The sequence below is a fragment of the Microtus ochrogaster genome, linkage group LG3 (genome assembly GCF_000317375.1).
Source record: "Microtus ochrogaster isolate Prairie Vole_2 linkage group LG3, MicOch1.0, whole genome shotgun sequence".
NCBI lineage: Eukaryota > Metazoa > Chordata > Mammalia > Rodentia > Cricetidae > Microtus > Microtus ochrogaster.
This window is the reverse complement of record NC_022029.1, coordinates 45948621-45971551: the sequence shown is the minus strand read 5'-3', so window position 1 is coordinate 45971551 and position 22931 is coordinate 45948621. Positions and strand designations below refer to the sequence as shown.

Below are 22931 nucleotides of genomic sequence, written 5' to 3'. Positions count from 1 at the left end.
TGGTGTTACACAATCCCTGCACTCAGGAGAATAAGCCAGGACGATGTGGGTTCAGAGCCAGCCTGGGCTACATAGCAAGCACCTATCTTCAACAAAGATGGAGGGGGTGGGGAAACAAGGACTGAGTTTGATCCCTAGCACCATAAAACAAAATTGGAAAAGTGGGTTTTTCATTTTTATGAAGTCTAGTTTATTTAAATTTTGTTACTTATACTTTGGTAATATAGCTAAGATAAATGAAGCTATATCCCCTTGTATTCACGAGATTTTTGTTTGTTTGTTTTCTTCTGTTGCGATGTGCAGTGCTAGAATCAAACCCAGGCCTCCTGTGCACTGGACAGATGATCTGCCTCTGAACTACACATTCCCAGCCTTTCTAAAGACTTTTTGGAGTGTTGGTTTGCAGAGCTGAATTTAGTTTTGTTTCTGAGTTAGGGGTTCAGCTTTGCTGTTTTACATGGGAATATAAAGTTCCAGCAAATTGTTGGAAAACTTACTCTGCATTTAAGTGACTGGAAAATTAAAACAGAGCAACATGAACTTGAAGATCACTTTTAGAAGGATGGTTGGGCATGCCTGTAACTTCAGCATTTGGGAAGCTGAGACAGGAGGATTTGAGGCTAGCCTAAGCTTTATAGCCACTTCTCTGTAACCCTAGATGACATGATCAGCTGTTTGGAATTCTGCTTAGTGATTAAGATACAGGGAAAAGAATGGCTATCTAGTTGACAAGAAAGTTACTGGAAGTCTTTTGAAACACAGTCTCTCTGGATTTAGTAAAAGGAATGTAACTAGAGTTGGATGAGGGGACATGGAAGTGTGTGGCTCAGTGCTTAGCCAAGTGGGAGATCCTGCTTAGGTCAACCCCCAGCAAACACACCCCTGCCCCTCCCATGAATTAACTGACAAAGATGTATGGAGAAACAGCAACTACAGATAGTGTTTTGTTTTGTTTTGCTTTGGTTTGGTTTTTCAAAACAGGGTTAGAATAAAAAGAGCCAGGAAGCTGGTTCAATGAATAAAGGGGCTTGCCATCAAGCTACAACTGAGTTTGATCCTGTGACCCTCAAGGTGGAAGAAGAGTAATCTCTCCCGAAAGTTGTTCTGTGACCTACACACATATATCAGGGTATACACATGCCCATCAACATATGTGTGTATGTATATATATGTGTGTGTTTGTGTGTACACATATATACACATATGTACATATATATGTACACACACCCAATAAGTAAATATAATTTAAAATTTTTTAGATTAAAAATGGTATTTTGTTTGTTTTCGTGTATGTATGTGTACCATGTGCATGCCTGGTGCTTGTAGAGGTTAGAAGAGGGTGTCAGATCTCCTAGAGCTGGAGATACAGGTGGACGTGAGCCATCTCATGTGGACTGGGAGCAGAACTTGGGTTCTATGTAAGAGCAACAAGTATTCTTAACTGCTGACCCATATTACTAGCCCCAACGTGTACTAAACACACAGAGAACTATTTATACTTACACAAGTAAGTGAAAGGCAAGAGCGAAATCTGAATACTGTCTTAGATAATACTAATGTCAAGTTCTGGTTTTGCTACTACACTAATTCATACCTTTGGATACGTTTATGGGCCAAGCCTGGTGGTGCACACCTTTAATCGCAATAATTGGAAGGCAGAGGCAGGAATCTCAAAGTTTGAGCCAACCTAGTCTCCAGAGGACCCAGGTTCTCTTCTTGCACCCATATGGCTTACAACTGTTCTTAACTCCAGTTCCAGGGGATCTGGTTCCCCCTTCTGGCTACTGCTGGCACCAGGTATGCAGACATTGCACATACATGCATGCCAGCAAAATATTTAAACATGTAAGATAAAAATAGATAATTCTTTAAATTTAAAAAAAAAAAAAGGTGTCACTCTGATGCCCTCTCTGGTCTCTGAAAGGCACTAGGCAATCATGTGGTGCATATTTATTCATGCAAGCAAAAACCATAAAATAAAATAAAGGTACACAGTTAAAGAGGAATGAGAGAGGGAGCTGGAGAGGTGGCTTAGTGACTGAGCACTGGCTTGCTTCTCTTTGGAGGACCCAGGTTCCATTCCCAGCATCCTCATGGCAGTTCGTAACTATTTATAACTCAAGTCCAAGGGCATCTAATGTCCTCTTCTGACTTCCATGGGCACAAGGCAAACTTGTGGTACACAGATGTACATGCAGGCAAAGTGCTCGCAGAGAGAAATAAAAATAATTTAAAAATTTAATAAAATGAGGTGGAAAGCGGAGGAGGAGGGATGTAACACAGTGGTGCAACGCCTGGCCAGCATATGTGGGACCATAGGTCAGGCTACAGAGAGTGAGTTAGTAAACAAACGGGTATCTTTACAGCTTTTGTAAATGAGTCATGGTCTTTAGATGATCTAAGAATTAAACATGCTTTTGTGTTATGTTATGGAATTAACCGAATAAAATGGATTCAGGAGTTTTTATATGACTTATGGGTTTACTTATAATTTCAAAACATTTTTGTCCCTTGCTACTGTTTTCTTTTCCACTCAATATGGGTAGGTCATTAGCTGCCTCCATTATGAAGTGTGGAGCTGGTTGTTCCTGTAATACCAGCACTTCGGAGGCTGGGGCAAGAGATAGGAGTTCAAGCCTTTTTTGATTACCTAGCAAGTTTGAAGCAAGTGTGTCTCAAATGAAAATTAAATGAGTGCTTGTTCTGTTTTTCCTTTGTGGTAAATCGTGAATTTTAATCTATTTTTTTTGCTGCTGTCCTATTTTGTCCTTTATTTGTGGTGTAGTGATATTAAAATGCTTAATGTAATTATTGACTGTTTATTTCAGGGACACAGCAGGCCAGGAGCGATTTCACACCATCACAACCTCCTACTACAGAGGAGCAATGGGTATCATGCTAGTGTATGACATCACCAATGGTAAAAGTTTTGAAAACATCAGCAAGTGGCTTAGAAACATAGATGAGGTAAGACCTAGGAGGTGCATAAACCCTCTCCCCTTAACCACCTCAGTTAAAATTTTGTTTAGTAGTTCTGTATCTACAAGATAATAAGAATTACCAGTGGTTTTTATGATGCTTTTTTCTAAATTATTTGAATTTTTATTGAATGATTTAATTTTTAAAATTTTATTACTAAGTTATAGAAAGGTTATATTGTTTCTAGACATTTTGAAATGTTTAGGTATAAAGAAAGTAAATCTAACCAAAAGGAAATAGTGCCAAATGCATGTGAAGTTAACAATTTTGTGTAAGCTGAAATTAAATATCAAAGCATATCTATTCATTGCTAGAGCTTTGAGACTTCCCGTTGGAATTGTTATTCACACTGTATTGCTGTCCTTAACATCTACATTTCACTAGGACTGACTTTTTAAAGCATGCTTTAGCTGGATACATGAAGCAGGGTAACTAACTACCTGGCTGTAGAAATACTCATGGAAAGGTGCTTTGGCCCAAAGATGTTAGTTAGTCTTAGCCAAATTTTTGGGAGGCTTAATCTCATATTCCTTCTCTAAAACAAGGAGATATTTGTGTGAGGTATGCTGGTGTATGTGCATGTGTGATAGAGGGCCATGCATGGTAGGGTACACATGTGGGGGCCAGAAGACAACTGATTCATGGTACCAGGCTGGACAGCAAGCCCCACCCTCACACACACGCTTGCTCTCTCTCTTTCTCTCTCTCTTCCCCCTTCCCCCCTGCGTATCCCTGGCTGCCCTGGAATTCACTCTATAAACTAGACTGGCCTCAAACTCAGAGATCCACCTGCCTCTGCCTCTCAAGTGCTGGGATTAAAGCCACCATTACCTGGCTCACGGCAAGCATCTTGATCCACTGAATCATCTCACTGGTTTGAAGCTCTGTATGTGGTTTACAAGTATTGTCTGTTTCGTGGGTGGCCTTTTTAGTGTCTTTTGAGAGGTCTCATCTCAGACTGGCCTTGAACTAAAGTCCTCCTGCCTCTTGCAGTTTATGTACTGCTAGGGAGTAAACTCAGGGCTTCCTGTGTAGTAGGCAGGAAGTCACCCAGTGAGCTAGTTGCAGTCCTGTTCACTTTTTTTGCATACTTGGAAAGCAGGAAAGAAAAATGAGATCACCTGTCACCTGATGGGACATGAGTTGAGAATGCTGCCCCATATCCCAGAGTCTGAAATTCTGCCAAATTACTGCCAACATAGTAAAGTTTACTGTGTAGATTCCCTACTAGGAGAGACTTTTCTGTATGAAGACATTCCCAGTAAAGGATTTAAAATAATAGTGACCCATGTTTAAGGTCTTGGCATATATGAGGCATATCAAGTATAGCCTTCCTCCTTTCCCAGGTATTAGCTTATAATTTTCTGGAAATTTTACAACTTAAACTTCATTTACAATGAAAATGTCTTAGCTCCCTGTACAATGCTTATGATCTGTGGTTTTACCTTACCAGTCTGTCATCCTATCCAGTGTGTCTCAGCAACCACCCTATGATGTGATGTCATTTACAGAAAAAGGGGGTGGTAATAGGTGGAAAGTCCTATCAAAAAATCCCAGGCATGGCGATGTATGCCTTTAATCTCAGTACTTGGGAGGCAGAATCAGGCAGATCTCTATGAAGTTCGAGGCTACCAAAGCTACTAAGTGAGACCTTGTCTTAAAAAATAATAATAATAATAATAATAAGGGCTGGAGAGATGGCTCAGTGGTTAAGAGCATTGCCTGCTCTTCCAAAGGTCCTGAGTTCAATTCCCAGCAATCACATGGTGGCTCACAACCATCTGTAATGAGGTCTGGTGCCCTCTTCTGGCCTGCAGACATACACACAGACAGAATATTGTATACATAATAAATAAATAATTATTTAAAAAAATTAAAAGGCTACAAACGATATGTATAATGGTTGCTACGATCTTAAATGTAACTCTTGAATCATGCCCACAGTCAGCTGGGCACAGTTCTTTCCCCAAGTGCCTCATTTTCTACTAACTTCTGTGCTTAAGTATATGTTAAAAATCTCTTAATAAACTTCTGTTTTGTTTTTCACACTGATTTGTCCTGGATTCTCTCTTTTTAAACAATTTTTTTCTTTACTTATAGGAATGTACCTGTATGAGTAAATACTGTGTGTGTGTGTGTGTGTGCGCGCGCGCGTGCACGCGCACACTGATACCAGAAGAGAGTATCAGATACCCTGAAGCTCGAGTTACAGGTGGTTGTTCTGATTGACCTGGTGTGGGTGCTGGGAACTGAACTTGTGTTGTCTGGAAGAATAGCAAGTGCTATTAGCTGCTGAGCCATCTCTCCAGCCCAAGATGAGAGAAGCTGTTTTGCCAGGTTATGCTGCAATTCTTTTCTGCAGTGAAATTAATGCTACCCCTTGGTTGCACAAACATATTGGTTTAGATTTTTTGATTGTTTGGTTTTGGTTTGAGTCTTTAAGTCGGGGTCTCACATAGCCTAGGCTAGCCTTAGCTCTCTGATCCTCTCATCTCTGCCTCCCAAGTGCTAGGATTACAGGCATGATCCACCACTCCTGTTTTTTTAGATCTGCGTGTATGAATGTTTTGCCTACACATTTGAATGTGTGCCATTTGTATGCCTGGTGCCATGGGTCTCAAAAGGGGCCTCAGGTATCCTGGACATAAGAGTTACAGATGTGTGTGAGTCACCATGTGGTTGCTGGGAATCAATCTGACTTCTCGGCAAGAGCAATAAGTGCTCTTGGCCAGTTCTCCCCCCAGGCTTAGGTTTAATTTGCTGAATGAAGAATTTTTTAAACCTTATTTATGTATAGTGTTCTACCTGCATGTATACCTATAGGCCAGAAGAGGGCACCAGATCTCGTTAGATGGTTGTGATTGGTGGGAATTGAACTCAGAACCTCTGGAAAAGCAACCAATGCTCTTCTGAGCCATTTCTGCAGCATGAATGAAGAATTTTTAATGCTGTTTTGACTTGTAAAAATTCGGGGGGGGGGTACTGAGAAGCAAGTGTCAGCTGTTTTTTTTAGGTATTTTCTTTTTCTTAGCTTTGGTATAGATAATTCTTCTTATAAAAGGGTGGTAATTAGGAAGAAAGGAGACTTGAGCCCATGTGTGGGTCTGTGTCCCTGCCCTTAGACACGCATGCCACACACACAGATACATGAAAAGGACATGAGTTCAAGAAACATACTGTCATGTATAGAAAATATTAAGTCATAATTCATGTCAGTGTGCAAAAGTAAACTTTTATCCTGTTTCAGCATGCCAATGAAGATGTGGAAAGAATGTTACTAGGAAACAAATGTGACATGGATGATAAGAGAGTTGTACCTAAAAGCAAGGGAGAGCAGGTAAGAGTGAGCCGTGGTGGTGACAGCTCTGACCGAGTGGCTGTGGCACTGCTGTGGTCACTGGGCAGGTCTACCAGGCACTTACATGAAAGTGCTTTGCTTGTTGGAAACAACAGCTTGTCCTCTGAGAAAATACTTTCTACTGCATAACTAACATGGGGGCAGGGCCACATCTGTGCCTTGTAGTTGTTACTCTGTGTAAGCTATACAGAAAAGCATGTCAGTGATGGTTTTTGTTGCAGTTGTTTTAATCTTAGAAGTTAATGAAATGTGTCAGTTATTAAGATTCTGACAGTTGATAGCTAAGACTGGCAGGCGAAATTCAGTACATCACGCCAAACTTCTAATATAGTTCCTGATTTAAGTATCTGAGATGAACCCCTCCGGTGGAGAGGGCTGTTTTTATTACCTAGGTCTGTGTTACATATTCTAGTTGGTACCCTAGCTTCAGAGTAAAGTTGTTATCTCCTCTAAGATGTTGCTGCCACTAGTTGGCAGTCCATATTTGACAGTTGCATGATGTTATTTTGCTTCTATTTTAGATTGCAAGGGAGCATGGTATTAGGTTTTTTGAGACTAGTGCAAAAGCAAATATAAACATCGAAAAAGCGTTCCTCACATTAGCTGAAGACATCCTCCGAAAGGTAAGTTCCTTTCTGCACTGACACTTTTGAATTTTTTGACTTGGTGATGGTGGTAGTGGTAGTTTTTGTTTTTGAGAGGATCTTACACGTACCTCTGGCTGGTCTACAACTCTTGTTCCTTCTGTCTTAGCTTTATGGATGCTGGGATTACTCCACTACCTCTGTTCTTTGTTTCTTTAAATATAGTATTCACATAGTTTGAATTTTGATGCTATTGTTTCTAGAAGATCACCTTTTATCAATATTTGACTCTCCAGAATGAACTAAGGAACTTAAAGTTACATGTCTAGAAAACATGTGTTGGGGCTGGAGAGATGGCTCAGTGGTTAAGAGCACTGGCTACTCTTCCAGAGGTCCTGACTTCAATTCCCAGCAACCACATGGTGGCTCACAACCATCTGTAATGGGAACTGGTGCCCTCTCCTGGCATGCGGGTATACATAGAGGCAGAATGTTGTATATATAATAAATAAATCTCTTTTTTAAAAAAAGGAATGATGAGAGGGGAGAAAGTCTTCCCTAGGGAAAAGCACACCAGTTGGCTATTCAAAACAAAAGGTCAGCCCTGAAAACATGCATGAATAACATCATACAGACTGAGCAGGTTATATTTAGGAATAGATTAATGAAAAAAAGAGAACATGGGGAGGTTTGGAGGAAAGAAAAGAGAGAAATGATGTAATTATATTATAATCTCAAAAAAAAAAATAGAAAATGTGGCAACATGGAGGAGGAGGAGGCAGTCAGTAGTAGTATTGGTGTTCACTACCTGGTCTCTGTTTCATACGGCTCCCCGTACAACTCCTTGTGGTCGGTGTGATGTTGGTGATGAAACCTGGAAAAAGAAGCAAAATTGGGGCTGAGAGTGTAGATCAGTGGTTCTCAGCCTGCAGGTTGCAACCCCTTTAGCAGAGCTCTGTCTCCAAAAATATTTACATTACGATTCATAACAATAGCAGAATTACAGCTGTGAAATAGCAATGGAAAAAATTTTGTGGTTGGGGTCATCACAGCATGAGGAACTGTATTAAAGGGTCACAGCATTAGGAAGGCTGAGAACCTCTGGTATAGGTCATTCGTGGAATGACAGATGTGGAAGGCCCTAAATTCAATCTCTAGCATTCAGAGAATGAGGGAAGTGTAGTATAAATATATGAAGGGTATTTTTAGTGTACTGGGCAGCAAAAAGCAGGTTAGAGCCAAGCATGATGGCACATGTCTAATCCCATCATTTAGGAAGATGAAGCAGATTGATCATATGTTGAGGCCAGTCTGGGTAATAAAGAAAGAGATCCCATCTCAAATTTTAAAAAAGGTCCAGTGAATGATAATGGTTTCATTTAAAAAGATTATATGATACCAAACATAATATTTCATATAGCAAAGGTTACATATATCAAAGGAAGATCTGGAAAGGTAGGTTTTTAAAAAAAATATTTAACTTATGTGTATGTTTTAAAGTGCTGTTTTTGTTTTGTTTCTTAAGCATTAATTGTTTGGGCTGGGAATGCAGCTTGGTGTCAGAACACGTCTTTGTCATGCTTGAGGCTCTGGGTTCTCTGCTGGTGTAGTCTGCATAGTTTCAGGCCAGCCAGGATATGCAATAAGATAACCTTATCTCAGAAAAAAAGAAGAAAATTATAGCTCTTTTATACTTGAAAATGCCATGGAAACCTACTTTGTAAATTAATCTGTTTAAAAGATGAGAAGGAATGTTTTAAAGCTAAGTGCATTGGCACACTCTTTTAATCCCAGCATTTGGTGGCTGGGACAGAATTGCATAGTGAGTTCAAGGCTAGCCTGCATACCACAGTGAGATCCTTTAAATCTAAAACCAAAAAACTGCTCAGCATAATGGTGCACACTTTTAATTCCAGCCTGATCTACGGAGCAAGTTCCAGGACATTCAGGGCTATATACATAGTGAGACCCTGTCTCAGTAACATCATCATCATCATAATTCCCCAAATTTAAGGAGTCCTCTGTTCTGTTGGGTTAGTGCCCTTTTCCTTGCTGAGAGCCAGATTAAAGTCTGCTTCATAAACTGAATTCATATTGCTACTCTCAAGTGTGTTACCAAGAGATGCCCCTTTGTCGAGATCTACACGGATCTCGCTTAAGTGAGAGAAAGCTGGACTGAGATGCAGGAGTAAACCTGAGTCACACTTACCCTGGGAACCAGAGTTCCTGGAGAAGGTGAACTCCTGTGCAGTTGTGTTTTCTTGGTGTGGCCTATTTGAGCTGCCTCTTTATTTTCTGTGTATTTTCCTTAAAAGCTGTTCAAGGAGCAAAGGCAGTGGTCAGGAAGCTCATGGGGTTTGGACAGTCTTGTTAGTCTGCACCTTGGTTCCCTGATGTTTACAGGGACAAGCCCATCTTGAGACAGCAAAAATAAGTCAGACAGGATTCTTACTTCAGATTTACTAGACGTTCTGAGGACTCCTGGATTTTCCCTTGTTCTGCTAAAGATCTTCACTTTTAAACTATTTCATGAAAGCTGAGTTCTCAGGCACACCTTAGCCTTTAAAGTTCTATTTATGATGTTCTAAGAATCATATTCAGGATGTTGGAGAAAGCAGAATGATATGATGGAGAAAGCCACTCCTAAGAGTTAACAGTCAACATTTTGGTATGTCCTTGGAGCTTTTAGAAAGTCTTGCCCACCCAAATTGCATTTTGTCCCTCTCCTCTTCCACTTACTCATGATTGAGATTGCCATTTTGTTTGTTTGTTTTTCAAGACAAGTTTCTCTTTGTAGCCCTGGCCATCTTGGAACTTGTTTTGTAGACCAGGCTGGCCTCGAACTCACCAGAGATCCACCTGCCTCTGCCTCCCAAGTTCTGGGACTAAAGACATGCACCACCACCATGAAGATGGCCTTGATTAAAGCACTGGTACAGTAATATTAACAATTCAAATTGTTTTTGTCTGAAAAGGCAAATAACTGAACAGAGCAAGGCTTTGGTGTCCCTAGTATCAGATGTGATCTAACAATGGTTTTTGTGAGTTATAAATTACTATGTTTTTTTAGTTGGAGGGGCAGGGTTTGCACAGCTTCCACAGCACACTTGTGGGGCTTAGAAACAGCTTGTAGGAGTTGGTTCTGTCCTATTTTAATGTCCCAAGGATCAAACTCAGTCATGAGGGTTAGCAACAGACAGTTACACGCTGAACTATCTTGCCTGCCTTTCAAAACAAAACAAAACACAGATCTTGCTGTGTAGCCCAGTTCTTCATTTTCTGCCTTCTACTTTTTGGGATTACAAGGATGTGCCACCTCACCTGGCTTAATGATCCTAAATACTAAGTACTAATAGCTGAGGACTAAGAGACGCCAAACCTGTTCAGAAGAGTTAGTTAGGCCTGGCGGTGGTGGCACACGCCTTTAATCCCAGCACTTGGGAGGCAGAGGCAGGCGGATCTCTGTGAGTTCGAGAGCAGCCTGGTCTACAAGAGCTAGTTCCAGGACAGGCTCCAAAGCTGCAGAGAAACCCTATCTCAAAAACAAAAAACAAATACAAAACAAAACAAAAAAAAAAAGGAGTTAGTTAAGCAGGGATGGTTTGAAATGCTTTAGTAAGTATTGCCCAGAGGTATCTGTCACTCTTCACAGAAGAAACACCAACTAAAGGACAACCAGAAAGAGTTTCCAAGTTGAGACTTTCATGGGGAAGGGACAAGCTTCTCATGTGACTGTTGTGTAGCTGATATTGATGTGATTCTTCCCGTTGAGTCTGTTTTCATCCAGGCCAGTGTTTCCTCATGGCTTGCTTTCTTGTGTTGTTGCAGACCCCTGTAAAAGAACCCAACAGTGAAAACGTAGACATCAGCAGTGGAGGAGGCGTGACGGGCTGGAAGAGCAAATGCTGCTGAGTGCTCTCCTGTCCATCTGTTGCCATCCACCATCCGTTTCTCTTCTCGCTGCAAAATAAAACACTCTGTCCATTTTTAACTCTAAACAGATATTTTTGTTCCTCATCTTAACTATTCAGTCCACCTATTTTATTTGTTCTCTCATCTGTGACTGCTTGCGGACTATTATAATTTTCTTCAAACAAATGTATAGAAAAATCATGTCTGTGACTTCATTTTCAGATGTACTTGCTCAGCTCACCACTGCACTTCAGTTGTATTATAGTCCAGTTCTTATCAACATTAAACTATAGCAATCATTTCAACTCTATTCTGCAAAATTGTATAAGAATAAAAGTTAGAATTAACAGTTTTATTTTGTACAACAGTGGGATTTTCTGTCATGAATAATGTGCTTGAGTCCCTATAATCTGTAGACGTGATAGCAAAGAAACAAAAGCCAGGAAAACACTCATTTTCGCCTTGAATCTGTATGTGGGGTTAATTTTGTCCTGTGCCTTATGTGGAAAGGAACTTCTTTGGTTTTTCTTTTTTTTGTTTTGGTGGAAGCATGTGCAGGAGACATTTCATCCCAACATAAACCCGTTCAGATGCTCGCAGTGTGCTCGGCTGTAACTTTGACAGTAGTTAACTGAGGACAAAGGGTAATGCAGAAATGATACTTGATTTGCAGTCTCGTTTCCAGTGGCCTTGATACTTACACCGATTCCTGCCACCAGGTCCCCTGGCCACTCTGTCCCTGCGTCTCATCTTTCTGCATGCTGCTTTGTTTGCCCCACTACTCCTGGTGTGAGTTATTTAAAGATGAAAGGTTTGTCGAGTTTAACATAAAGCACTGATTTACCTTGCTAAGTAAATGGAAAGATAAATTCTAACTGCCTACTATCAGATGTCAGTTAATCGGTGTTGGCCCCTCATTTACTCTCTCTCCTAAACCTGTCCCACTGTCTGACTTCTGTTCCTCTCCCTCCCTTTGCCCGCCCTTCCTGTCTATCCACTGAGTTTATGAAATGGAAGAGTTAATTGCATGCACTAGTGTTTGGAGGGTGTTGTGGTTTGTCTTTCTAATTAGGTATATATCCTATTCACTTTCCTAGAATAAACTTCTTAACCTGAATTTGAGTAGTCTCCACTCTGGCAACTCCTCCAGCAGTTTCATAGCCCAGGAAAGACTGGGTTTGAAATAAACGTGAAGAACAGGAAGGAGGAGTGGATCTTAGTGATGTTTGCCAAATATATTGAGATTTGGCCTTTGAAGAACACTTCAGTGTTAAGTTGTCTTTACTGTAAGATTTAGAAATACATTATAATATTATTAATTTCAAGTCCTCTCTTCCCATCCTCTCAGAAAACTCTTAAGACCATGGACTTTTAAAGACTACAAAGGACAGCGAAAGGCTTCTCACATGAAGCTGAGATAGAGCTCTGGCTTTCTGACCCTCGCCTCTCTTCCTTTTTCTAGTTTGGCTCCATTGCTTCTCATTAGGACAGGGTAGGCTAAGTTCCCTATGCTGCTAGCATCCTAAGATGATACCTTTGTGGAAATAATTGTGAATAGCATGATTCATTTCAAGCAGAGGCTGAGTTTAGGACAGCAGCTTCCATTGAAAAGAGTTCTGTGACACGCATCTTAATGACCTCTTGGCTCACATAAAACAATATAGGGACATATCTGCTAAGAGAACCCATGAATTTTTCAGATAGTGCCCTGAAGACAGTTTTATATGCCTCACTGGTGGCTCTTAGTCCCCCCCACACACACACACTTGACTTTATCATTGTTTACTAGTAAAAAGCAGCATTGCCAAATAATCCCTGTTTTTCCACTCTGAAAAATGCAATGTTTAAGCTTTTGAAGTTGTAGGTCAAACCTGCTGTCGTTAAGTCCTTGCTGTTTGTGTTGCTTCCCTTTATCTGGAATGTGGCAGTCGCCGCTTTACTTTCAACCCTCTTTAATTCTTAATTCAGTGACTTAAGGTTTGGAGCTACACACTGGGATTTTAGCTAACAGACTGACAGTTTTGTTGTTTGCATAATTATAATTGGCATTGTACAGAGAAAGGATATGGCTACCTTTTGTTAAATCTGCACTTTCTGAATATCAAAAAAAGGGAAATGGAGTATAAATCAATTTTTGTATAATCTGTTTGAAACCTGAGTTTTATTTGCTTACTATTAGGGCTTTGTCCCCTTTCTGTAAGTCTCCTGGGATCCTGTGTAGAAGCTGTTCTCATCAAACACCAACAGTTCAGTCCATTCTCTGGTACTAGCTACAAATTCGGTTTCATACTCTACTTAACAATTTAAATAAACTGAAATATTTCTAGATGGTCTACTTCTGTTCATATAAAAAGAAAACTTGATTTCCAACTGTGTGGTTTGGTTTTCATTTATTTTTAGAGTTGGAGGGTTGCTTCTGAAAACAACACAGGAGAGCATCCTGTTGAGCTTGGTAAAGACAGAAGGGAAATGGTTTTGTCAGCATTTGGGAGAGCTGTAGAGCAAACTTCTAAACCACGAGGAGCTCTAGTACATTAGGGAAGGGAAATGGTTTTGTCAGCATTTGGGAGAGCTGTAGAGCAAACTTCTAAACCACGAGGAGCTCTAGTACATTAGGGAAGGGAAATGGTTTTTCAGCATTTGGGAGAGCTGTAGAGCAAACTTATAAACCATGAGGAGCTCTAGGACGACTGCCCTGGTCCTCTCCAGCTCACACTAGTTCTGTGTGCCAAGGGCCAAGTTGGAAGCACTGTTGACCCAGGGCACCCAGATAGGCTCTCAGTCCTGAAGGATGGTGCAGCCGTGTTTAGACAGCCTCAGGAACCACGGCTTGTCCTTGCCCAAGTGTTGGCAAAAACAGTGCCTAACCCCACGGTAAGCCTGGTCAGTAAGAGTATGGCTGCTTGTCTCTGCAAAAGAATCATGCACAGATGCTCACATGTAGTTTCTGAGAGTCTGAGTGTTTTCAATGCTGCCCCACCTCTTTCTTCATGACCCCCTTCTAGTTGTAGGAGTTCCACAGCTGCGTGAGGGCCTCCAGGCTCCCAAGCTGAGTAGAGGTGAAGACAGGGCGCAGCACAGTATAACGAAACACACAGAATGAGCTGCTCCAGCTGGACTCTTGTCTGTTTTCCAAGAATGGACTGGTTGAACATCCAGGGGAAGCCGAGGTAACTGGTGTGCTGGGAGAGCTTCAGCGGCGAGTCACAGCCCTCTGTGCTCTCACACTAATGGGTGCCAGTCATGTGGTTGGCTCCTAGTGGTCTTGGGGGGGCAGGTGAGAAAGGCCCTTGCAGAGCGAGTCTGGGGCTTGAGGACTGGAGTCTCAGGTCTCATAGTTTAGGCAGGGGTGAGGCCCTCTGCCCGCGGCTACTGATTCCAGCGGTGGATACTGCTGGAGGGAGCTCCCTGTCAGGGCAGAAGCCTTAGACAGAAGGAGCCCACATCTTTGTCTCCCAAGAATTCCCTGCCAGTAACCTGGGGCTTCTCATTTTACTGCATTTTGCTGGAAGCCTCAGGAGAAGATCTAATTTATTGAGACCAGCTGACTTCTGATTGGATGTGGGCACACAAATAAGGTGAGACTTAGTGAGGTCAAGAAAAAAGCTGTCAGACTGGACTTCCCGCTGGCTGTCAAAATGGGAGGTGCTACAGCAGAAGTTGGGGTCAGGGTGGGAGGGTTGCTGAGATTATACACAAAAGCCACACCTGTTTGTTTCTGTTTGTTAATTTGTATGGATCTGTATGTGCCCATGCATGTGGGTGCCTGAAGAAGTCACAGGAGAACATCAGATCTGGAGCTGCAGTTAGTTACAGGAGACTGTGAACCGCCATGTGCGTGCTGGGAACTGAGCTAGGGGCCTCTGCAGGAGCAGCAAGCACCCTTAACTTGCAGGCCGCCTCTCTAGTCCCTTTTTCGTTTTTGTAAAGCAGTACTGGGATCAAACCCATTTCGTGCAAGATAAGCAAACACTTTACCAACTGAACTATAGCCCCAGTCCCTACAATAAACTGTTTTTCTTTTAATTCTTGTATATTATATTCCTCCCTCTCCTCCCAGACCCTCCCCTACCCCTCCTCTCTCCTAGATCCAAGCCTGTTTCCCTCAAAAAAGGGCAGACTTCCCAGGAATGTCAACCAGACATGCTATATCAAGTCCCAGCACGTCCAGGCTCTTCTCCTCATAGTAAGGCTGCACTAGGCAACCCAGTAGGAGGAAAAGGGTCCTAAACGCTGACAGAAGTCAGAAACAGTCCCCACTCCCACCGCTGGGAGCCCTACAAGAACACCAAACATAGCATATATGCGGAGGACCTGGGTCAGACCATACAGGCTTCTTGATTGTTAGTACAGTCTGTGAACCCCTATGAGCCCTGCTTAGTTGATTCTGTGGGCCATGTTCTTGACCCCTCTGGCTTCTATAATCCTTCCTTCCCCTCTTGGGCAGTACAATAAAGACTTTTTTTTTTTAAAAAAAAAAAAGTCATTACATTTATTTGTGTGTACATGCCAATAAATACTTTTTAAAAATCTGTTATTTGTATATGTTTATGTGTGCGCATGCCAGTGTGTCACAGCATGACATGGAAACCAGAGGACATCTTTCGTAGGTCAGTTCTTGTGGGTCCTGGGGATCAAACTCAGGTCATCAAGCTGGGTGGAAAGCTCTTTTACCTGCCCACTGAGCACCTCACTGGCCCAGTAGACACTTCTTGCGAAGCCAGGCCAGGAATATCAAATGTTTAGTCTGCTTCCAAATGCCACATTGCAGGAGGACAGGAACAGATCAAACCACATTAATCTAAACCCAAGTTGGCAAGAGTTCGCAGGACTTTTGACCCAGCCTCTCCCGTAATTGCATTGTAATGAGAAGAAAAAGGCAGCAAATGAAACAGGAATGCCTTTAGCATTTGGAAGCTGGGCAGTGGTGGAAGACACCTTTAATTCCAGCAGTCGAGAGCTGAATATTTGGTGCCCAGTTGGTAGAGGTTTATGGGAAGGACCAGGGGCTGTAGCCTTAGGGAAGGAAGTGTGTTACTGTGGTGTCCTTTGAGATCTCAGAAGCCCACACCATTCCCAGTTAGCTCTCTACCTCATGCTGTGAATCAAATATGGAAACTCAACTACTGCTCCAGGGCCGTGCCTGCTGCCATGCTTCCCATGATGATGGCCATGGACTCTAATTTGTTTTATAATTGCCTTGGTCAGGCCGGGCGGTGGTGGCGCACACCTTTAATCCCAGTACTTGGGAGGCACAGGCAGGCAGATCTCTGTGAGTTCGAGGTCGGCCTGGTCTACAAGAGCTAGTTCCAGGACAGGGTCTAAAACTACAGCGAAACCCTGTCTCGAAAAACCAAAAAAAAAAAAAAAAAAGTTGCTTTGGTGTCTTAGTGTGGCAATAGAAAAGTAACTGAGCCACTCCCTGGTATAAAAGTCAGTTTAATGCCCATCCATGACTGGTAATGCAGCTTGGTAAAGTGCTTGTCTTCCATGCACAAAGTCCTGAACTCAATTCTCAGAACCCCATAAACCAAGTGTGATGGTGAATGCCTGTACCCTTGGCTACAGAGCCAGTTCAAGGACAGCCTGGGCTACATGAGACACTGGCTTAAAACCAGTCAAACGAGAACAAAATATGGGCTGGAGAGATGGCTCAGAGGTTAAGAGCACTGGCTACTTTTCCAGAGGACCTGAGTTCAATTCCCAGCAACCACATGGTAGCTCACAACCATCTGTAATGGGATCTGGTGCCCTCTTCTGGCCTGCAGGGATACATGCCAGCAGCATATTGTATGCAAAATAAATAAATCTTTAAAGAAAGAACAAAATACGCAAACAGACACACAGTTATACCCAGCCCATCTGAAGAAGAATGCTGGGTTGAGACTCAGGTGCTAGCTGTATGGATTTTTTTTTGTTGTTGTTATTTGTTTTGTTTTAACTTCCTTTGTGAGTCCCCCTAGGCAGCCAAGTTCATGAGCTGGCCTTCAAATTACATGCCTTGGGACCTCCTAGGAGCTTGTTAGAAACAGGCTTGCTCTTGAGCCTCTGCCCAGTCCCAACTCTCTAGAGCCCACTCCCATTCTGGAGAATGCTGTTTCTTCAATAAACTGCCTGTCTCCATCACAAAATGAAAGAAGGAAGAGAGTCCTAAGGAAAATCTTAGGGATAGGCATGCCCTAAGTGGTAGAGTGAAGGTCCCAGGCTTGGTCCCCCCTCCCTTCTAGAAAAAAGGGGGTGTGAAATATAGAGTCTCAATACAACTAGAGCCCAAGTTTAAGCAACAGCCTAAATGAGTGTGGCCTGCATTGGTTTGGGAAGGGCTGGCCTGCGGTGTTTCTCCATGGCTGCCATTGAGGAAAGCACACCGTAGCCTGCGTGTCATCTGGCAGGCGCTGTGACGTCCTCAGTTTCAGTTAACTGTCCTTAGATTTTGTCCTTAGCATTCCTGATTGCAGTCCACCACTGAGGGTAGTCGGGGCAGAAAGGCCAGCAGCTAGTCAGTCACATCATGGCCAGTCAAGGGCAAAGAGAAATGAGTAAGTATATCCATGTTGCCCGCTGGCTTTTTTATTCTCACCTAGCTTTCTTCTGTTTTATGTGGTTCAGGATCCCTTGCCTAGAGAATGGTGTCACCTACAATGGAGTTTGTCCACCTCCATCCATCTAAAATCAAGACAACTCCCACAAACATTCCCCTAGACCAACCTAAGGTGCTCTTTCCAGGTGGCTCGAGGTTATATCAAGTTGACAATAAAAAAAAAGCACAGCATATATATATACACACACACACACACACATATATTCCCTTGAGACAGTGTCGTATGTAGCCCAGGTTGGCCTTGAACTCACTGTGTAGCCACTTGAATTCCTGATCTCTCCTCCAGCTCATTTGTGGTGAGATTACAGACGTGCACCACTTCGTCAGGCTGCCCAGGTTGGCCTTGGATTCTTACACTCAAATCGCCCTTCCATCTCAGCCACCCAAATAGCTGAGGCCGTGAGCACAAGTCCCTGCACCCTGCTTGCATTTCTTTTAATGTAGCTTCAATTATAACTCAAAAAGAACTTTAAAATCCAAGCTGCAGTCTGGTCAGGCTAACTCCTGCCAGTTGCTTGACAAATTAGTTGACTCAGTGCCCTTATCTCTAAAGGGGCCAGTGGGACAGCTCAACGGGTAAGGGTGCTTGCTGCCAAATCTTATGACCCGAGTTTGATCCCTGAGACTCACAAGTTGGAGGGAAATAACCAACTCTTAAAGTTTGTCCTCTGAACTAGGCATTCACTTGTATGCATTTATGCACACACTCAAGATAAACGTAAAGGGGGCTGGAGAGATGGCTCAGTGGTTAAGAGCATTGCCTGCTCTTCCAAAGGTCCTGAGTTCAATTCCCAGCAACCACATGGTGGCTCACAGCCATCTATAATGGGTCTGATGCCCTCTTCTGGCCTGCAGGCATACACACAGACAGAATATTGTATACATAATAAATAAATATTAAAAAAAGATAAACGTAAAATAAAGGGTGATCTAGAAAGATAAAGGGTGATCTAGAAAGTCCCTTTCTATTAGACCCAATCAAGTGGAAATATTCTTTTTTTTTTTTTTTTTTGGTTTTTAGAGACAGGGTTTCTCTGTAGCTTTGGAGCCTGTCCTGGAACTCCCTTGGTAGACCAGGCTGGCCTTGAACTCACAGAGATCCGCCTGCCTCTGCCTCCCGAGTGCTGGGATTACAGGCGTGCGCCACCATCGCCCGGCTCAAGTGGAAATATTCTTCAGTTCTGAGAATTCCTTGCTTGACACACAAGACTCATAACTCCAGTTTTTCTGAATTGACCGGGTCTTGTCACTGTGGGGTAGGCTGGGTAGATATGGGGACTATAAAATTAACCATAAAGCCAGTTTGCCACCTGGTGGTCATTTTGGGAACTGCGGTTTCAATGCCCAGTTCTCAATGAAACATTTCCCTTAAACCAGCAGTTTTCAACCTTCCAATGCTGTGACTTAATACAGTCTCTCGTGTTGCAGTGACCCCAACCATAAAATGATTTTCGTTGCTACTTCATAACAGTGGTTTTGTTACTGTTATGAATTGTAATGTAAATAGTGTGTTTTCTGATGGTCTTAGGTGACCCCTAAGGGTTGTTTGGTCCCCAGGTTAAGAACCACTGCCTTAAACACTTTGAAGGAAGAGGCTGGAGAGATGGCTCAGCGGTTAAGAGGACCTGGGTTCAATTCCCAGCACCCACATGGCAGCTTACAATGGTCTGTAACTCCAGTTCTAGAGGACCTGACACCTTACACCAATTCACATAAAGTTAGAGAAGTAGTATATGTATTATTTATATAAAAACCAACACCTTGAGGATTTAGGGTATGTGTATCAAGTTGGACAAGCACTCTGCCAGCTAAGCCACACCTCCCAAATACTGGGATTACAGGGTATGCACCACCAGCCCCATCCTGGTCAGTTCTTCATGCTAACGGAAAAGAGTAAATCTAACGAACAGGAAGGAAGCCAAAGGGTGAGGTGCTACATGGGTAAAGCAGGTAAGAATGTCTGCACCGAGTCTGACAACCTGAGTTTGACACCTGGGACTCACACGGTGGAAGAAGAAATCATCCAGATGCACGCCATGACGTGTGTACTCACGTGTAGATATGCCATACATACATAGATGCAACTTTAAATGAGAAAGCAAAGATGAAATTAAAGGTTAAAATTTGAGTAGCTAGGAGCCAGGCGTGGGAGCGCACGCCTCTAATTCCAGCATACAGGAGGCAGAGGCAGGCAGATTTTGAGTTTGAGCCCAGTCTGGTCTACAGAGCAAGTTCCAGAATAGCCTGGGCTACATGGAGAAACCCTGTCTCAGAACACCAACAGACAAACGAGCAGCAGCTGGAAATAGGGAGGAAAGCAGGCGGTGTGCTATGGTCTGAGGTGACGAGGCGGGCCCTTTAAGAGGGTATTAGGTTGTGGGCGCTGGGCCTCCCTTACAAAAGGGAACAAGGTTGAAGAGAACTTTCTCTTTGCTTTCCACCACTTGAGGAAACAGCTGGACAGCTTCGCCTGGAACTCGAGTCCCCAGTCTCCAAAACTGAGAATACATTTCTGTTTCTATATAAATTACCCAGTCTGTGGTATTCTGTGACAGCAACGTAAAAATGAAAGAGTTGAGGGACATTAGTTTCAGGATGAGAAAGACATGGCACTCACACCACACACATGTAGTTTTTTGTTTTCTGTTTTTGTTTTACTCTTTGGGGGCCCTGCCACCCAGCTCCCAAACAACTCGCACATGGAGGCTGATTATTACTTATAAATGGCCAGCCTTAACTTGGCTTGTTTCTAGCCAGCTTTACTTAAATTGTCCTGTCTATCTTTTGCCTTTTCCTTTTCTTACGTCTGTACCTTACTTTCCTCTTACTCTGGCTGGCTGGGTAGGCCCTTAGCATCCTCCTCGCCTTGTTCTCTTGCTCCTCCTTCCTTTTCTCTCCTCTTCTCCTTTTATTTATTCTCTCTGCCTGCTAGTCCCACTGTCATTTCTCCTGCCTTACTATTGGCCGTTCAGTTTTTTATTGGACCAATCAGGTGTTTTTGTTTTTTGTTTTTCGAGACAGAGTTTCTCTGTGGTTTTGGATGCCTGTCCTGGAACTAGCTCTTGTAGACCAGGCTGGTCTCGAACTCACAGAGATCCTCCTGCCTCTGCCTCCCAAGTGCTGGGATTAAAGGCGTGCGCCGCCACCACCCGGCAATCAGGTGTTTTAGACAGGCAAAATAGCACAGCTTCACAGAGTTAAACAAATGCAACACATCTTCTTTTCCCCACAAGACAGGGTTTCTCTGTGTAACAGTCCTAGTTATTCTGGAACTAGCTCTGTAGACCAGGCTGGCCTCAAACTCACAGAGATCCATCTGCTTCTGCCTCCCTAGTGCTGAGATTAAAGGCGTGTGCCACCACTGCCCAGATGTTAACACATCTTAAAATAATATTCCACAACACACACACATACAGCACACATACACACTACACATACATACAAATAACCTAGAAGATTACCTATGCCAAGAACTGTCTTTATGGCATTTCAGAACTGCAAGAAAAGGAGTTTTGTTATTGTTTTCTTGGAATGTTCTTACCTTTTCTCTGACTCAGTCTGTACCCATGTCACTGTCAAAGCTGGAGGACCACTTGTGGGAGTCAGTTCTCTCCTTCCGCCACATGACTCCAGGGATTGAATGTAACCTCTGCGGCAAGTTCCCTAACTGCTGAGCCACGCCTGGAGTTGGCGTGCATGGGCAGCAAGGCTCCAACATGGAGCTCCAGCCCGAGACTATAGATATGGAAGACAACAGTGGGCCAGCGAGATGGCTCAGCACATGGTATCCAGGAAGAAGGGAGAGGAGCTGGGAACATGGCTCAGTCTGTGAAGCGCTTACTGCTTGAGCACAGTGGCCCAAGTCCATCTCTAGTACACCTTCGAAAGCCATATGCCGTGCTCAGGGTCAGTGAGAGGTCCTGCCAACAACTGAGGCAGGGCACAGAGGGCGTGGCTTAGTGGTAGAGCATTTGTCTGGCATGCATGTGGCTCTGGTCTCAAAATACTTTTTAAAGATTTATTTATTTGGGGCTAGAGAGATGGCTCAGTGGTTAAGAGCACTGCCTGCTCTTACAAAGGTCCTGAGTTCAATTCCCAGCAACCACATGGTGGCTCACAACCATCTGTAATGAGGTCTGGTGTCCTGCAGGCATACACACAGACAGAATATTGTATACATAATAAATAAATAAATATTAAAAAAAGATTTATTTATTTTATTTATGAGCACTCTATCTGCATGGACAGCTTTACCACAGAAGAGGGCATCAGATTCCACTAGAGATGGCTGTGAGCCACCATGTGGTTGCTAGGAATTTGAACTCAGGACCTCCGGAAGAGCAGCCAGTGCTCTTAACCACTGAGCCATCACCCAGCCTCTTGAAAAAAATTTTAATTAATTAATTGAAAAAATTTAAAACAAGGCCTCTTGTTGGCAGAGGTTTCTGTTCCACCATGTCCCACATCTGTTTAGTCCCAAATAAACACACAGAGCCCTACATTAATTATAAACTGATTGATCTATTACATCGGGCTTATTAACTCTTATAACTTATATTAGCCCATAATTCTTGCCTGTCTTAGCCACGTGGCTTGGTACCTTTGTTGGTAAGGCATTCTCCTCTTCTTTCCTCTGTCTCTGGATGACAACTGAGAACTGAACTTTCCTCTTCCCAGAATTCTCTTGTTCTGGTTCAGTTCCTGCCTTCAGTTTCTGATGTGGGATGTCTCTCCGTCTGCTGTGAATATGTTTTATTACCATTAGTTAATAAAGAAGCTGATTTGGCCAATAGCCAGACAGAATAGAGTCAGAGGCAGGAAATCCAAAAGAGATACAGGGAGAAAAAGGGCGGAGTTGAGGAGACGTGAGGAGCCACTGGAGAAGCAAGATGTTAGGTAACAAGCAATGAGACTAGTGGTAAAATATAAAATAAAGAATAAAAGAAATGGGCTAATTTAAGTTGTAAGAGCTAGTAATTAATAATCCAGAGCTAATAGACCCAACAGTATGTACTTAATATTAAGCCTCAGAGTGGCTATCCAGGAACTGACAGGCAGGAGAGACACCTCCGGTTTCAAGTTCCTGCCTCCAGGTTCTTGCCTTCAGTTCCCACCTGGATCCCCTCAAGGATGGACTATAGCTTGTAAAACTAAAATAAACCCTTCCCTTTCCATATTGTTTTAATCACTGGTTTATCCCTGCAACAGGAAGCAAACTAGAATAGAAGACAAGTCACACATCTTTTTTTTGTTGTTTTTGTTTTCGAGACAGGGTTTTGCTGTAGCTTTGGAGCCTGTCCTGGGACCAGCTCTTGTAGACCAGGCTGGCCTCGAACTCACCGCCTGCCTCTGCCTCCAAGTGCTGGGATTAAAGGTGTGCGCCACCACCGCCCGGCTAAGTCACACATCTTTATGAGTCTGGGGATGCACACCTGTACACACATCCCTTTAGAGCCGGAACACATTTATAACTGCACACGTTCCCTGCCCTCGTTAT

At 43.0% G+C, this 22931-nt stretch overlaps 1 protein-coding gene across 1 annotated transcript in view; it reads left to right on the top strand.

The window, feature by feature from the left end:
* The window catches only part of Rab10 (RAB10, member RAS oncogene family), a 57572-nt gene extending 44373 nt beyond the window's left edge, over nucleotides 1-13199 (top strand). The window contains exons 3-6 of the mRNA XM_005360857.3: nucleotides 2829-2967; nucleotides 6227-6316; nucleotides 6859-6960; nucleotides 10750-13199. Of these exons, the coding sequence (XP_005360914.1) occupies nucleotides 2829-2967; nucleotides 6227-6316; nucleotides 6859-6960; nucleotides 10750-10833 (415 nt within the window). The 3' untranslated portion in view covers nucleotides 10834-13199. The remainder of the gene's footprint in view (nucleotides 1-2828; nucleotides 2968-6226; nucleotides 6317-6858; nucleotides 6961-10749) is intronic.
* The last annotated feature ends 9732 nt before the right edge of the window (nucleotides 13200-22931 follow it).